This window comes from Bison bison, unplaced genomic scaffold, assembly GCF_000754665.1.
Source record: "Bison bison bison isolate TAMUID 2011002044 unplaced genomic scaffold, Bison_UMD1.0 scf7180017864143, whole genome shotgun sequence".
Taxonomy (NCBI): Eukaryota; Metazoa; Chordata; class Mammalia; order Artiodactyla; family Bovidae; genus Bison; species Bison bison.
The window spans coordinates 3,593,704-3,610,043 of NW_011494715.1; the positions used below are offsets into that span (position 1 = coordinate 3,593,704).

The 16,340-nt window shown below is 51.2% G+C and overlaps 1 protein-coding gene across 2 annotated transcripts in view; it reads left to right on the forward strand.

The window, feature by feature from the left end:
* Nucleotides 1-496: 496 nt before the first annotated feature.
* The window catches only part of CTSB (cathepsin B), a 21,502-nt gene continuing 5,658 nt past the window's right edge, over nt 497-16,340 (forward strand). The window contains exons 1-4 of one of the 2 annotated variants that reach the window (XM_010840263.1): nt 497-607; nt 12,860-13,010; nt 13,660-13,745; nt 14,625-14,739. In XM_010840263.1, the coding sequence (XP_010838565.1) occupies nt 12,885-13,010; nt 13,660-13,745; nt 14,625-14,739 (327 nt within the window). In that variant the 5' untranslated portion in view covers nt 497-607; nt 12,860-12,884. Of the gene's footprint in view, nt 608-12,859; nt 13,011-13,659; nt 13,746-14,624; nt 14,740-16,340 lie in introns of those variants that run through there. The other variant, XM_010840264.1, reaches the window with a different exon arrangement.

Below are 16,340 nucleotides of genomic sequence, written 5' to 3' on the forward strand. Positions count from 1 at the left end.
TACCCACTCCAGTACTCTTGCCTGGAGAATTCCATGGACAGAGGACTACTTAAAAAAAAAAAAAATTCTCACATATCTGATAGCGACATTCTATTAAAGCTAACAGCCTTTTAAGGCTCTTCTGGGAAGTCTGCTGGTTCGATGCCCCCATCTCTGGCAGTGGTTTCTAGATCAATGAAATAAGGAAAAACTATCCTCTTTCCACAAGTAGGGATCGAGGCTTTGATACACTGCGTCCCGTCCAGGGCCGCCCCGGGGAATTTCGCCAGGCGGGGAGGGGCCCCGAGGGCCGCCTGCAGCCCCCTTCTTCTCTGCAAGGGTCCCAGTGCGCCGAGGTTAGGCAGGAGGAACTCAGAAACCCTGCTCCCGGGCCCTGCGATGAGCCTGGAGGTGTGCCGGGTCAAAGGAGAACCCCAGCGAAGCTGGGCGCGGAAGGTCATGTGAGGCTCCAGTAGGGGCGGGGAGTGTGCGGTCACGTGACCAGTCAGCTGGACACGGGGCGGGGCCCGGCGCTGTACTTAGCGCGGGGGCGGCTGCGGGAAGCTACGGCGGCTGCTCAGGCACTCAGGCTGCAGGCCCAGGCCCTCGGCGGCGGCGGCGGAGCGCGGTGAGTGCGGGCGGGCTAGGGGGTGCGGAAGCCGGGACCCTCGGGGAGTCGCAGCCGGGCGAACCGAGCGGCATCGCGCCCTCTCCCACGTGGTTGTGATGAGAAAAGCAAGCTCTGCGCGCGGGCGGCCGGACTGCACTGCCAGTCCGGGAGGCTTGCCCCCATATCGGGCGCTGGTCGGACCCCGGGTCGGATCACCCTACTCCACGGTCCGCCGTCTCCAGAGCCGGAGGCGGGGAGTTTGCAGGCGGACCCAAGGGAGGAGTCTGGGAGGAAGAGCTTGGCTTGGATCCCCGCTGACTTTGGACCTCAGCCTGGCTTCCAGCCGCTTGTGAGCTTCTGGTCCTCAGTTTTCTTAGATCACTGAGTTGATAGGAAATACTATCAACATCTGTCTTAGTTGTTTTCTTTTTGTAAAAGATTTTCCTGGGCAACTTTCTGCACACAGTCATACAATTCCAGGGACCCCAGAAGACAGAAACTGGGAAACAGGAACCTGGAACTGGGTGGAGCGGGGTGGGACCCACAGGAAGAGTTAAATCCACAGATGGAGGGAGGAGAAGCTAAGCAGAGGGGAGGACAGGGGACTTTAGGGCCCAGGGTGCCAGCCCCTTCCCTGGGAGTGTGAGAAGAGTGGAGTGCGGCCCCAACCCTGCACTGCTAAGAAAGGGAGTCAGGCTTGGGCCCAGGGTGCTGTGGGAGCGGAAAGGCAGGGCAGAGTCCCTGGGGCATCGCCTGCCCCTCAGCTGATGACTCTGGAGGTCTGGGAGAGGGAGCATTGTGGGGTGACTGAATTTGGAAGTCAGCCAGGCCGTTCTGGTAGATGTGAATTGGGTTTGCGAGGAAGCCAATAGGCAGGCACAGGGAGAAGGATAGGCCCCATATCCCTCTGAGACTCATACCCAGTTGGAGGGGCATGGGGTTCAAAGGGAGACCTAGCACCTTTGGTAACCTTGGAAAAACTGCCCTTCAGGTGCCTTCACTAGGGGCATATCTGCCAAGGTACATCCATGTAGTTAAATCTTTAGATGCAGGGTGATAAGACAAAGAGCCTTAGCCGTGTGTCAGGATCGGTTAAAGGCTACTTTCCTTTTCTTCTCTCATAACGTTGTTAACTTCATGGAAGATTGTTTCCTGTTGGCACTGGTAATGGTGACTCTTAAGCTTTGTGGAGAAAGAGGTTGGGCTGCCCCACCCTGTGTGGCTTTCCCAAAGAAGGTGCCCTGGATTCACTCAGATCTCTTAGGGGCATCTGTCCTAGAGCTGGGGTGCTGCCAAGTGGAAAGGTGCAGATCTCTTATCTGGGGGCTTCACAGGCCCAGGGGGAGGCAACTTGGACCAGACAAGAGCCCTGATTCCAATTACCTCCGCTGCCGCTGGGTCAGGACAGCCCTTTTTCTGAACTGGTCAGGTAGTGAGGGTGGAAGCCCTTTGTCTGCAGGAGGCACCTGCCCGTGTGTTGCTGACTCAGCAGCTGAGCCGAGGCCCTCCTTATGGACTGGCTGTTTCCCCAGCTGCTGGCCCTGGGAGTTAGGAGTAGGAGGTTGCATGCGTTTTAGGGCTTAAGATGTCTTTTGTTACCTGGCAGCTGCACTGGGGAGTGAAGGAAGAGTGCTTTCAGGTGAACCTTGGAAAGTCGGTTGGGTGGTTTTCTTAAATGTGGTGATGAGTTGTGATTGTGTCCTTGGGAGAGAAGGACTGAAATGTTTCGGGATGAGAACCCACAGTATCTGCTGTTTGTTTTTGACAGTTTGGCAGAAGGAAAGTACTGGAAATATGAAAGGTTGAACTGTATGAAATGATAATTTTTTGTAGGTCAGGGAGCATTGAGATCGGGCACCTTGATACAGTTCAGTCTCGTGTGCAGGGTGGTCGGGGTTGATGGATCCAGTAGGTTGATGGATCTACTTGAGCAACATGCAGGTGTATGTTGGACTCACTGGGTATTAGGAGGCAGTTGTCACTCTGGTCCTGGGTCTTCATTTTTCTTGGTTTACACTCAGTGCCCTGGGTCCTCAGCTTTCTTGGTTAACACTTAGAAGAGCTGCTTAAGCCAGGTGCTTGAGAAATGACTCCTCAGTCCCTCCATGGCTGATATGTTCACCTTCTACCCTAGTTTGGGTAGGAGGGGGATCTAGGGATCAAACACCATTAAATATTTAGGCTTCAGTCCCTTTTTAAAGCCCAAGCCTCATCCCCACCTGCTTTCTACCCTACCCACAGCTTCCTTGTCTCAGCCTTGTGTGTCTGGGTGGGGAGGAGGGTGGGTGGTGGAGTCAGGGCCTTTCCTCCTGGTCACAGCCCCCCTCTGCAGGCAGCAACTTTCAGCTTCTTTTCTGCAAATCTGTATCTAGTTCCTAAGGGACATTGTAACTCCTGTCTGTTTTCTCTCCTCTCTGTCTGTCTGTCTCTCTCTCTCTCTTTTTTTTTTTTCCCCGATGTGGACCATTTTTAAAGTATTGAGTTTGTTACAACACTGCTTCTGTTTTATGCTTTGGCTTTTGGGCCACTTAGGTATGTGGGATCTTAGCTCCCCAACCAACCAAGAATCTCAAATCCCTACCTCCTTGCATTGAAAGGTGAAGTCTTAATCACTAGACTGCCAGGGATGTCCCTGCTCTTCTCTTTCTAATTTTCCTGCATGATTTTTTTTAATCCCATTATTGTTCTTTTAATCCCATTATTGTTCTTTTAATCCTTGTATCTGTATCAATTTATGAATAATGTTATTGAAATGCACATGACTTTAATTATACCACATGTATCCTTTTCCACTGGTGTCTGTGAAATTGATTTACATTGATACATACAGACCCAGTTCATTCATTTTAAATGCACAGTGTATTTCTCTCCTGAGGGACAGTTAGGTGGGTTTTGCTTTTTCTCTGTCCTCACAAGGCTACAGTATCCTGTCTCTCAGTCAGTTGCAAGGGTTTTTCTGGGGGAGAAGCAGAAGTCGGGAAGGTGCTCGGTCCTAAGGTGTGTGCACTGTCCATTTTCTAGATGTCAGTGCTGTCCACTGAAGTTTCACCAACATATTCTCAGGGCCTTGAGGGTTCTTGTTCCTCATATTTACTAACACTAGGTATTACCACATTTTAATCTCTGCCCATCTGATGTGTTTGAAAAGCTGTCCTTGTTTTAATTTGCATGGTTGGGAATTCCAGTTTAATTCTTTGCCCTAGGAAATTGTTGATGAGGTTTTTCTATTTTTGTTGTTGATCAGTGGTAATTTGTGGGTTTTAGTATGTTTGCCAACAGCTGAAACTTAAGAAGGTTTCTTTTGATCCTAACCTAGGCATCTGGACTTGTCTTCAAGTAGATAATATTCTCTGGTTTTTTTAACGTTGAGGACGTGTGTGGGTTCAGGGTATTGGCAGTCTGAGTCTTCCACTTTACAATGAGAAAACTGAGGCACCTGCAGGTTTGTGACATGATGGGGCGGGGGGCGGGAGTCACCCAGATGATTGTGCAGAAATCTCTACAATTCCGTTTCTTGGCAGTTCTGTCCCCATCCAGATACACCACCCAGAGCTTGCTCTCGGTCTTTTCTCAAGCTCCAGGTCCCCTCCCCTGGGAAACAAAAGCCTTAATCAGGACCAGGGGTCCTTTTCCAGCATTACTATGTTATGAATGCTGGGTGCTAGGAGGGATGTGCCTGCAGTCTGACTGTGGTTATATGTCTCTTACCTGGCCAGTAAGTCACTCAGTGTGGCCATCAGGATAACCTAGAATTACCAGCAAGGGTACGGGAAGGAGGATGGGACAAATATCTAGGTAGTGAAAGGACTCCGTACAGAGCACAGTGAGACCAGCTATTCTGTCAAGAGACCCAGCGAGGCTGGGCTTCTCCATGACCTGCTGACCTGGAGTTGGGCAAGATCTGTTCATTGGAACAAACAAGTCCCGTGGCTTAGGGTTGAGGCCTTGTCACACATCCACTGGGAGCCTTCAGCCCCCGCCCCTTCTGCCTCTGCTTAACTCTGCAGATATTTAGGGGGTGCTATGTTCTGGTGGTTAAGAGCAAAATAAACCATCATTTGGGCTCACCTGGTGGTGCAGTTGTAAAGAATCCACTCGTCAGTGCAGGAGACACTGGTTTGTTCCCTGGGTCAGGAAGGTCCCCTGGAGGAGGAAATGGCAACCCACTCCAGTATTCTTGCCTGGAGAATCCCATGGACAGAGGAGCCTGGTGGGCTACAGCCCATGGGGTCGCAAAGAGTCGAGCACAGTTGAGCGACTGAGCACGCAGGCACACACGCAAACCATCATTTGAGGAAGATCTTGATTCTCCCCGCCGCCCACTGAGGTACGTTTGAGGACAGAAGGGATTACCTTGGGGAGGAAGGAGTTAACCAGCCTGTGCACAGGGAGATATGTTCCATGAGAAACTGTCTCACGTAGTCCCTGAGAAACTGTTCCTGCGTGGCTGTAGGGCTGTCTGCTCCGAGCCAGGCAGCCCCTGATGAGGGGCATGTGTCTTCTCAGGGGCCCAGGGAAGGAAACCAGGCCCACGTAAGAGAGGTGAGGCCTTTCTGCTGCCTGCTTTTGTATCTGCTTATGTTTCTGTGCCCCCAGTGCCCAGCCAGCAGGGAGATGTAATCTAGCCTCGAATTAAATTAGGGAGCTGCTGTGTTCCTGCTTGCTGGAAAGGCTTGGAACACTAATCTCATTTGAATCGTCAAGGATTTCTGAAAGCTTTCATAGAGTGGCCTCAAGGTCCTTCAGAATCCAGGCAGCATGCCCGTTTTATTGACTGAGACCGAGTGGGGACTAAGTGACCCCTTCAGCATCTCAGTAAGTCAGCATCTGAGTCTGGGAGCAAGCTGGCAAGCAAAAGCTTCTACAGCTTTCCAGAACCTTGCCCAAATGGTCTTGCTTTTCAAAAAAACAACATTTTTTGACTGCCAAGGACCTTCCTGGGGGTTCATTTCTTTATGCCTGTTGGTTAGTGGCTCAGTCGTGTCCAAACTCTTTGCAACTCCTCTGTCCATAGAAATTCCCAGGCGAAAATAGTGGAGTAGGTTGCCATTTCCTCCTCCAGGGGGGTCTTCCTAACCCAGGAATCGAACCTGCGTCTCCTGCATTGGCAGGTGGATTCTTTAACACTGAGCCACCTAGAAAGCCCTTTTTAGCCCTAGACTAGTGTTTTTCTTCTCTTTGTAGGGTGTGAGCTGTTGTGACTGATCTTAGCACATTACTGACTGGGAATTTTTGCAGAAACTGATGCCTGTGACCATGATACGTCTTTGGTCGATAGTGTGTTAAGTGATGTTCCGTTTGTGGGCACTGCAGCCATACGGCTTCCAGGCACCAGGGGAGAGCAGCTTGAGGAAGCCACACTGCAGAACTCGGTGGGAATTAGTCACTCATTCTGGGCAGACGATTGGCAGATGGGGAGCAGGGAGAGTCCCCATGAGTGTCCTGAAGAGCTTAAGTGGGTGAGGGTGGTGGGATCCCTCTCACGGCTCCTGGATCCCGTGGAGCCTGCAGTGATGTGGTAGATGCCTTTTCTGGGTCTCACAGCACTTGCTTGGGGGCATTCAGCTGCAGGGGGCCTGGGTCTAGAGGCCAGATAACCAGCTCATGTCTGGCTTTCTGTCTCTTTAGCACTGCAAGGATGAAGACCAGCAACTCTTTCTGCTTGCCTTTTTTTTTTTAATGTATTTATTTTTAATTGAAGGATGATTGCTTTACAGTATTGTGTTGGTTTCTACCAAACATCAGCATGAATCAGGCATAGGTTTACCCACGTCCCCCCCGACTTGAACCTCCCTCCCACCTCCCTCCTCATCTCACCCTTCTGGGTTGTTACCGAGCTCCACTTTGAATTCAAAGCAGCTGAGCACGTTTCCGTTTGGAACCAAGACATCAGACAGAAAGACCACATCAGATTCAAAGAGGAGGGGTCCCAGGTGTCCTTCAGTTCAGTCAGAGCCCATTTGAAGTCAAGGTCTGTGCGCTGCTCCAGCATGGAGGTGTCGGCGAGCAGTTGGCATCCAGGGGATACGAAGGGGTGCCTGGTTTTGTGTGGGTGCCCTGAAATGGCCCCAGGTTCAAGGGCACAAGTGCTCATGGCGACAGCGAGAGGCAAGAGTAGTCTTTGTGGAAGAGAAAGAAACACAAGTTCTAACATGGTCCCACTGAATGTTCACAACCCTCCAAACCTTCTACCTTACCCCTACGTAGAGCCACTCTGCTGCATAAGAAACAGCCTCAGTTTGTAGCTATTGGCAGAATGTAGGCACTCAGTTCTTTTGAGCCAACTGTGAAAGCCAGCTGTCAACAGTATTTGAGTGGCAGCAGTGGATAGGGGGCTTCCCTGGTGGCTCAGTGGTAAAGAATCTGCCTGCTAATGCAGGAGACAGGGGTTCGATCCCCGGGTTGGCAAGATCCCTTAGAGAAGGAAATGGCAAGCCACTCCAGTATTCTTACCTGGGAAACCCTGTGGACAGAGAAGCCTGGCGGGCTACAGTCCTTGGGTTTGCAAAGAGTCAGACACGACTTAGAGACTAAACAACAGCAATGGATAAGGAAGAGCACAGGACCAGATAAAAGGCGGGTTGGACATGCATCCATCTTTTTCTGGATTAGCCAGTGGATTGCAGGTGGCCAATTTGGAAATTTCAGGTATATATGTCCTGCCTCCTTAGGATTTAGAATCCAGTCTGCAGAGGGCTCTTAACCATATAAGAAAGCTGTTTTTAAGAATCGAGCTTGGGCTCTTGTCCTAAAGGCCTGTGTGTGTCAGCATTTTTGTGCGCCTCCAACTCCACCAGCTCCGCATTCTCATGGAGCCACCCAGGGCAGAGGGTGGGTCTGCAAGCCCTGGGACGGCTATTTGCCCAGCTGTTTGCACAGCTGTAATCATGAATAAATGACTTCATGCATTTCAACACCAACAAAAATAAAACTAAATTAAAAAATAAAAAAAATCAGGCTTGGCTACGTGTCCCTGGGATGTCAGGACTCCCGTGTTCAGTCCCTTCCTTCCTGAGCCCCAGTCCACGGAGCCCATAGCTGGCGGCAGGGAGGTGTAGCGAGCAGCTGTGCTCTCGGGGGAGGCTGGACACAAAAGTGCTCTAGGGGTCTGGAGCGGAAAGACATGAGGCAGCCCTTATTTTTAAATGCTAGAGTTTAGCTTGGAAAAGGGCCAGAGGGTGTAGAGGAGCCCGTGTTCTGTCTTCCGAGGAAGTCAGCTGACCGAGGGCTGGAACTCACATCTGCCCACAGCTGCTCCTGCTCCGTCCACACCCTGACGTGGTCTTGTGACTTGCAGGTGTCGTAATCCTGTATGGGAGCCCTCTTCCCTCGCAGTAAGGACCTTCTATTCTTTCTCCCTGGTTTTTAAGGGGGAAAAATACCCCCACAGAATGAGAAAAGGGAAATGTTTGCCCGAAAGAGGGGAAGTGAAAACTGGCAGTGTTTGGTGCTGAGGCCGTGACCCCGGCTAACAGCACAGCTTGGGCCTCCGGCTGTTTGTGCGCAGCTTGTCCCTTCACGGTCCCTGTGGAGGTCAGCACCCCCTGGAATGCAGTTGCCACTGCCCTGGACATCGGTCTGGCCCCTTGGGAGGAGAAACTTGACTCCATATTCTCTGGGGTCTCAGTATCTTCCGGACCGCCAGAAAGGGAGGCCCATTGGGAGGTCATCTAGAGTTAACACCTGTTTTAACCACGTCTTTGAGACGTGGAGGTAGGTAGGTGGGTTTATGCGAACTGGGCTTGTCTGGCACGGGCTGTGAATAGGGAAACGAGAGAAGAGAAGAGGGCGGAGGCTTTGTTGCCTTCTGACTATGGCAGGCACCCTCCTCTCACTCTGGACTTCCACTGGGGGGGACACGAGTGGTCATTAGCCCCGTTTTACAGGTGGTGAGACTGAGGCTAAGTGAAGGCAGGTGCACAGTTAGGAAGTAAGTGGAATCCAGGTCTCCGGACTACACGCCTGGAGCTCATCCTTGAACTGCAACCCAGATGCTCTTATGTGATGCTGCAGCCCCAGTGGGCGAGTTGGGACGGTGGTTCGTGCTTTGCTGCAATCCCCAGGTTCACGGGTCTGGTTCTCGCTGAGGCCGGGGTTGAGCTGGGAGAACAGTTGATAGGAGCCATGGAGTAGGACCCATAGAGCAGGAAAGCAGGGTGGGATCCTGGGCTCAGGCTGGGAGCTGCCCGCGTTCCCTGCCACCAGGAAACCAGAGAAATCTTACATGTGATCCGGGTTGCATGGAAGCCCCCCATTCTGCACACTGAGCAGCTGGCTAAGCCCACAGGGGTCCTGGGGACACTCCACTTTGACACACAGGGAGCATTCACGAGCATGGCCTCTGGTTTCCTGGGGACCCAGCTGTGTTCCTGTGACCTGGACAGGCTGTGGTGAGGGCCGAGGCTGGCGACCCTTCCAGCTGTGATTCTGATGGGCCTGTCGGCCCGGCCTCCAGCTGCAGGGGTGGGTCTGTATGCGGGGAGCACACACATCTTCTCAGGGCAGTGTAAGATGACAAGTGTAAGTCAGGGTGTCGATAGGAACCCTCTTCTTCTCTGCTCAGAAGCCTTTTAAAAAGAAGCCCTGGAGAGCTCCTTTGTCTCTCCTGGCACATGCGTGTACAGTGAAATATCTCCTGACAGTTTGGAGACTGCCTGACTCGGGGTCATGTGAGCAGCAGCCTTCCTGTGAGTCACTGAACATGGGAAGGGTAAGCATTTTGAGCAGAAAGTCACTCGAGAGAAGGCCTCTGACTGGAAATGCATCTCCGGCCTCATCAGAACATGTCCTTTCAGTTGGGTTCTTTCAGTTGGGTGGCCCAACTGAAGGATTATTAATAGTATTATTCTTCCTACAGGAGCAAAACTTAGAGTATAGCATGTTCACTCCAGAAAAAATAATTTTTTTAAAAAAGAGGGAAGGCTGTATAGTGAACGTGGGCTTCCTAGGTGGCTCAGTGGTAAAGAATCTGCCTGCCAATGCTGGAGATGTGGGAGCTGTGGGTTTGATCCTTGGGTTGGGAAGATCCCCTGGAGGAGGAAATGGCAACAGACTCCAGTATTCACGCCTGAAGAGTCCCATGGACAGAGGAGTCTGGCGGGCTACAGTCCATGGGGTCTCAGAGTTGAATGCAAGTGAGCGTGCACACGTATAACGAACGTAAGCAGTTATGTGTGAGTATGTTTTCTTGACATTTTGCATGTAGTGACAGGAATAAACGTGCTCGGGTTAAGGGGTCACACTTGCCATGACTCACCTGCTCCTTTGCTTTCTTTCACTTAGTGTGTGTGTGTGTGTGTGTGTGTGTATGTATATGCACACACACACACACACATATATTATTATCAGTACAATGTGGTTCACTTCCACAGGTTCATTTCCTAATGGCTGCTTTTGTACTTCATTATTTAACCATTTACCACAACTTAACAGTTCCTGTTATAGATGCTTTCTTTCTGGTCTTTTGTGAACACCAAGAATGTTTAGTGAATACCCATGTACCGGTGTCTTTGCGTTTTGAGGCTTGTGGGATACATTTCTAAAGGTCAGATTGCTGAGTCAAAGGGTTGTGGATTGAAGAGCTGATAGACGCTGGGCGGTACCTACTGATGGTAAACAGCAGCAGCAGCATCTGATTCCCCACCTCTAACCCTGGTGGAAAATGATCCCACTGCAGCTTCTGCCAGTGTGGTGGAAGATAAATATCTCTTTGATGAGCATCTTTCAATATCTGCTGCCCTTCTGAAGCTCTTTTTCTGTACACGTACTGTGTATCTCCTTTGGCTAGTTTTCCATTATGCTGCTTCTGTTCTGATTTTGGGTCCTTTGCCTAATAGGGAAACAAAACCTTAAGTATATGTAAGGGCTGTTTTTTGTCTGTCACTTTGTATGTTGTTTTTTTCTAGAAGGGAGGCTTTACTTTCATGTAATCAAACATTTTCCCCTTACGGGCTCTGTTTTATGTCAATCTGAGGCATTCCTCACTCCAATATTGTTTGTTTGTTTTACTAATCTTAAGGATTATCTTTTTTTGGCTCCGCTGGGTCGTCTTCGCTGCGCACAGGCTTTCTCTTGCTTTGGCAAGCAGGGGCTGCGCTCTCGTTGTGGCACACGGGCTCCGTATTTGCAGTTCCCGGGCTCTAGAGCGAAGGCTCAATAGTTGTGGCACATGGGCTTGGTTGCTCTGCGGCATATGGGATCCCCCCAGATCAGGGATTGAACCTGCGTCTCCTGCCTTGGCAGGCGGATTCCTTATCCCTGAGCCACCAGGGTAGTTCCAATACTACTTTTTTTAAGTGTGCTTATTTTCTCATACAACTTCTGTGTTTTTATGCAAGATCTTTGTTCCATGTAGCATTTTTGTGTGTAAGAACTTGAGGGTAAAGATTCAGTCTTATTTTTTTCCCTTTTTGTAAATGCACAACCAGGTGTGCAAACACCATCCACCGAGATGTGTGTTTCCTCCCCCGCCTCTGCCACACATAGGCTGTGCCTCCAAGTGGCCTGTTGTGTTGATGGACCCCTTCCTGAGCTGGCATCCCCCGGGGTTTATCATACCTCTGCCACCCCAGGGGTTCAGGCCTCCGTCACCACTGCTTTCCAGAACTGCCTGGCCAGCCTCACACATGGATTCTTCCCAGTGGCTTGTTGCTTAAGCAACAGATAAATTTAGATTTGTTTTTGCTTAAATAGAATTCACTGTGTGGGAGGCAGCGTGTTCAGTGCTGTCACACACGTCATCTTCCTGTACCACTCAGCAACCTGTGACCTGAGGAGGTGACACAGTGACCAGCTCCTTTGCGCGCGTGCACACACACACACACACACACACTCACACACACACTCTCACACTCACTGAGAGGGCATCTCCCCAGGCCCGGGGGTGCTGTGGCACCTGGGTCATATTTCTTGCTCTCATCAGAGCCTCCTGCCTAAGAGTGTGACTCTAGAACTCGCCTGTCTCTTGACCTGCAGGCCAGTCCAGGATCTAAGGCCGTAGTGGTAATGGGATGACTTAGCTTCTTGGAAGCCCCGTCTCTGAAGCACAGTCCTCGTCTGACTGGAAAAACCACAGAAAGTCCCAGGAGACCTGTGGCACCGGCCAAACCAGCTCTAGTTCGCGGCTCTCGGGAGAGGCCTGCGGAGCTGCAGGTGGACTTGTGTTTGCTTGTCTGGTGTTCAAAACGTGGCTCGTGAGATTTATCTTCGGTTTCATTTTTTGTCTCTCACTGGGCTTCCAGTTGAGACGTGATCACAGGGAAAGGTGTTTACTCTTCGGGAGCTCAAACTTGAGAAGAGGCCCAAACTTTGTTCCGGTAGTGCGTGGAGGGGCAGGTTGGCCACAGCACCAGGGACAGTGGACTTGACTTTGCGTGAACATTTGGTTTTATCTGTTTGTTTGGGATGGACTTGTTGGCACTGCTTGTCACCTGGGCCCTGGGGTGGGTTCTGACGGAAAGCAGGCTAACTTTGCCCCAAACTCATAGTTCACGAGATAGTTGGTTCACAAACCATGCAGTGACCAGCACCATTTCAGACCGTGAGCCCTTACGTGGCCCTGCAGCAGCTTTGGAGACTTAAGTGACACGGTGTCCTGCCCACATCAGTGGGGCCTTATGCGTATGGCACAGCCCTTCCTTGGCTTTTCTTGTGTTCCTGAACCACACGGTCTCTCTTAGCCATTCAGGTAGCTGCAGCAGAATGCCACAGACAGTGGCTTCCAGACAAACTTACTGCTGTCAGTTCTGGAGACTGGGCGTCCCAAGATCAGGGGCCAGTGTGGTCCACTGAGGACACCCCGCCTGGTCAGACTGCCCTTGTGTCCTCACATGGAGAAGAGGCAAGGGAGCTCTGTAGCGTCTTTTTTATAATCAGGGCACTAATCCCACTCATAGGGGCTCCACCCTCATGACCTTATCATTCCCCCAAAGGCCCCACCTCCTAACACCATCACCTTCTGGGGTAGGATTGCAACCTGAATTTGTGGGCAGGGGACACAAACATTCAGTCCATCGTGCAGTCCTGTGTGCTGTGGGCACGGGCTGGGACTCTGAGACAAGGCATGAGAGCCCACAGGTGCCAAGGTCCCTGCAGGCACTCTGCTGACACCCTGTTTCCAGAAGGGGAGACCAAGGAGCATGAGGGGGCAGACGGCGGAGAGAGGATGGGACGAGGCCCCCAAAATGGTCATCCTGAGGTGACGCTTGTGTGTGTCAAGCACTTGAGCTGAAGGAAGAAACGTGCTGATGTCTCGTGTCCTTTCCTCTCCAGGTGAATCTCCGATCCAGTTTCCAAAATGTGGCGGCTCTTGGCCACCCTCAGCTGCCTGCTGGTGCTGACCAGTGCCCGGAGCAGCCTGTATTTCCCGCCTCTGTCCGATGAGCTGGTCAACTTTGTTAACAAGCAAAACACCACTTGGAAGGTGGGCTGGGGGCCCCTTCTGTGTGTGCTGACTCCTGCGGGAGGGGCTGCGGCTGTGCCCACCGGCCGGTGTGTCCTGGACAGTTGATCTGACTCGTGGTCCTGACTTGCTTAGGCCCGTGCCCACTGCCCTGTCCCCTTCCTCGTGTGTGTGTGCGTGTGTCGTCCACGTGTGTGAGAGTATGAGTGTGAGTGTGTGCAGGTGCATGGGGGAGTAAACCAGCCCCTGTGGAGTTCACAGCTGGGTTGGTGCTGAGACCCCACCATGACTAGGGTGCTAGCATGGCCAGGTCCTGGTTGGGGTCCTTTTCTGGGTGGCAAGTGGTGACTTCTGTGTCCTTCCCTGGCCTGAGGGGCAAGCTTGATCTCTGGGGTCTCCTTATAAAAGGGCACTAGTCCCAGTCTTGAGGGCTACACCCTCATAACCTGATCATCTCTAAAGGCCCCCACTGTGTCACAGCATCACAGTGAGGTTAGGTTTCAACATGAATTGTAGGGGGAAAGACATCATTCTGTAGCAGTGCCCCAGCACCCGTGCGCTATGGGGTTGAGGGGACCCCTGGCCTTGTCAGACCCTGTGTGGGTGGTGTGCACATGCCACACCCCCCCCAAGTTGGTGGGTGACTGCTCTGGGTGGGGCTCTTTTCCAGGCTGGACACAACTTCTACAACGTGGACCTGAGCTATGTGAAGAAGCTGTGTGGCGCCATCCTGGGCGGGCCCAAGCTGCCCCAGAGGTGCGTACCCGCTCCCGGGTAAGGCACCTGGCTGCACCAGAACTGCTGGCGTGTAGGCAGAGATTATGCTTGGCACAGGGGCAAGGGGGAGACAGGGAGGCTTCCCTGGCATCCAGAGGCCTCACCTGCCCTGCCCCCTGCCCCTAGCTGCAGGGACCCTGCCTGAGGCGCAGGGTCCCGCTCCCAGTGCCGGAATTTCCTCCTGTGCTTCTCGGGTGTCCCAGCTGCAGAGGGAGAGGCCCCAGGTCTGAATGGTCTTAAATAAGGAAAACCTGAAAAAAGCCATGTGGTCTGCCATTAAGGTTTTATTTTTCTGGAAAAGTCTGCGTTTTTCACGCAGATACTTCCCTTGAAGGAAGCATTAGAAAAATCTGTGAGGCTGGGATAGTTAAGTGATGGGACCAATACACAGTTATGAAGATGTTTGAAAAATGATGAACATCTGGCAGATGTTCGATTCGGGGTAGCATGGGAAAAGCAAGAGATGTAGTTATCTGGACCCTGAGGTTAAAACTCTTCAAAAATATGCACAAAGTAAGTTGAGGCAGAAGTATACAGAATGGTAAGTTATTTGGAGGAGTAGAACCCAGTTTTGTTTTTGTCAAGCTCCAAGTGGGAAGTTCCCTGGCGGTGCAGAGGTTAGGACTCCATGCTATCACTGCTGAGGGCATGATTTCAATCCCTGGTCGGGGAACCAGCATCCTGTATGCTCCATGTCGCAGCAAAAAAAAATAAAATAAAATTCCAAGGGGATGTCCTTGCACATGGCCCCCTCCACACATCTTCATCCTCTTCCTACAAAGTGACAGCCCAGGCCACAGGGGCTGGGGGCGCGGACTGTAAGGTGACAGCTTGTGATGGAGACCTTTCATTTTTCAGAGATGCATTTGCTGCGGATGTGGTTCTGCCTGAAAGCTTCGATGCCCGGAAACAGTGGCCAAACTGCCCGACCATCAAAGAGATCAGAGACCAGGGATCCTGTGGCTCCTGCTGGGTGAGGCCCTGCTGGCCAGAAGGGAGGGTTGGGGCGAGGGGCTGGGGACGGGTAGGATCAACCAGGAGATCTAAGGTTAGACAGGTTGAGTCTAGGCAAGTCACATAAACTTCTCGAGGCTCAGTCTCCCCTAGTGTAAAAGAAAGATCCCTGGTGGTCGTGAATCATGGCAGGACCAGGTGGAAGAATTGACAGGGGGAGAGTCCTGTACAAGGCATGCCCCACATATGGGTTGTGAAGCAGTTTTGATTTCTGTTGAACACCCTGTCCTGGGCCATCAGCAGACACCATTAGCTTTGACCCCTGCTCTGCCTGGCTACAGTCCAAAGGTCGCACAGAGTTGGACGCGACTGAAGCGACTTAGCATGCACACACTGCTTCATGAAGTAGCAGCGCATCTGTGTCAATGAGCTGTCTTTACTGAGTTTGTGTGGGTAAAACACGTGATATAAATGTAACTATCCTAGTCATGCAGCGTGCCAGCCAGTGGCGTTGGGTTCATTCCCATTGCTGTGCCGCCATCACCACCAGCGTCCACAGACTCCATCCCCACAAAACAGGAACTCCTGCTCGCCTCCACCAGTCCCCAGTGGCCACCCTTCTACTTTCTGTCTCTCATGACTTTTCTTTTTCTTTTAATTTTTGTTGGAGTGATGGCTCAGACAATAATCTGCCTGCAGTGTGGGAGACCCAGGTTCAATCCCTGGGTCAAGAAGCTCTGCTGGAGAAGGAACTGGCTACCCGCTCCAGTATTCTTGCCTGGAGAATCTCAGGGACAGGAGAATCCCAGAACAGAGGAGCCTGGCGGGCTGCAGTCTATGGGGTTGCAAGGAGTGGGGCACGACCTGACACATACACATAATTGCTCTACAAGGTTGTGTTAGTTTTTACTGTACAGCAAAGTGAGTCAGCTACACATATCCCCCGAGTTTTGGATTTCCTTCTGATTTAGGTCACCACAGAGCACTTAGTAAAGTTCCCTGTGCTATGATTTTTCTGTTTTTTTTCTTTTTTTTTTTTAATCAGTGAATCAGTTTATTACAGGGTGACTCACAGGGTAGGATCAGGATGGGGGATATGAGTGGGGACAAGAGTCTGGAAGCATTTGCAGCTGCACTCCACACCACTGAGGAGCCTCTGGATTTTTATAGCTAACCTAGGGTATGGGGATGGGTAGTTAGAATCTTGAAAATGGGAAGTACATTCTTAAGTCAAGATTCATGAATGGTAACCAGGCATTATGTCAGCGAAAGTTTTCCTCATTGTTTGGGGACTAACAGAACATAGAGGCTACATGGTCCTAATGATTATGAAACAAAATCTGTTAAATGCTAAAGTCTTTGATGACATAGAAGTGATTCACTGCATCATGCAATCAAGGTATATCAGCAAAAGGACCAGAGAAACTGTAGGGCCCCAAGATGGCATCAGTTATGCCAATAGTCATACACTCCACCCCTGACTTTTTTATTTTGTGTAGGGAGCTTATGATATTAACTAGTCTGGGTACCTCATATAAGTGGCATCATAACAGTATTTGTCCTTCGTGCAAGCTATACTTGTATGTTAAAAATCCAAAAACTGCATGTTTCAGAGATAGA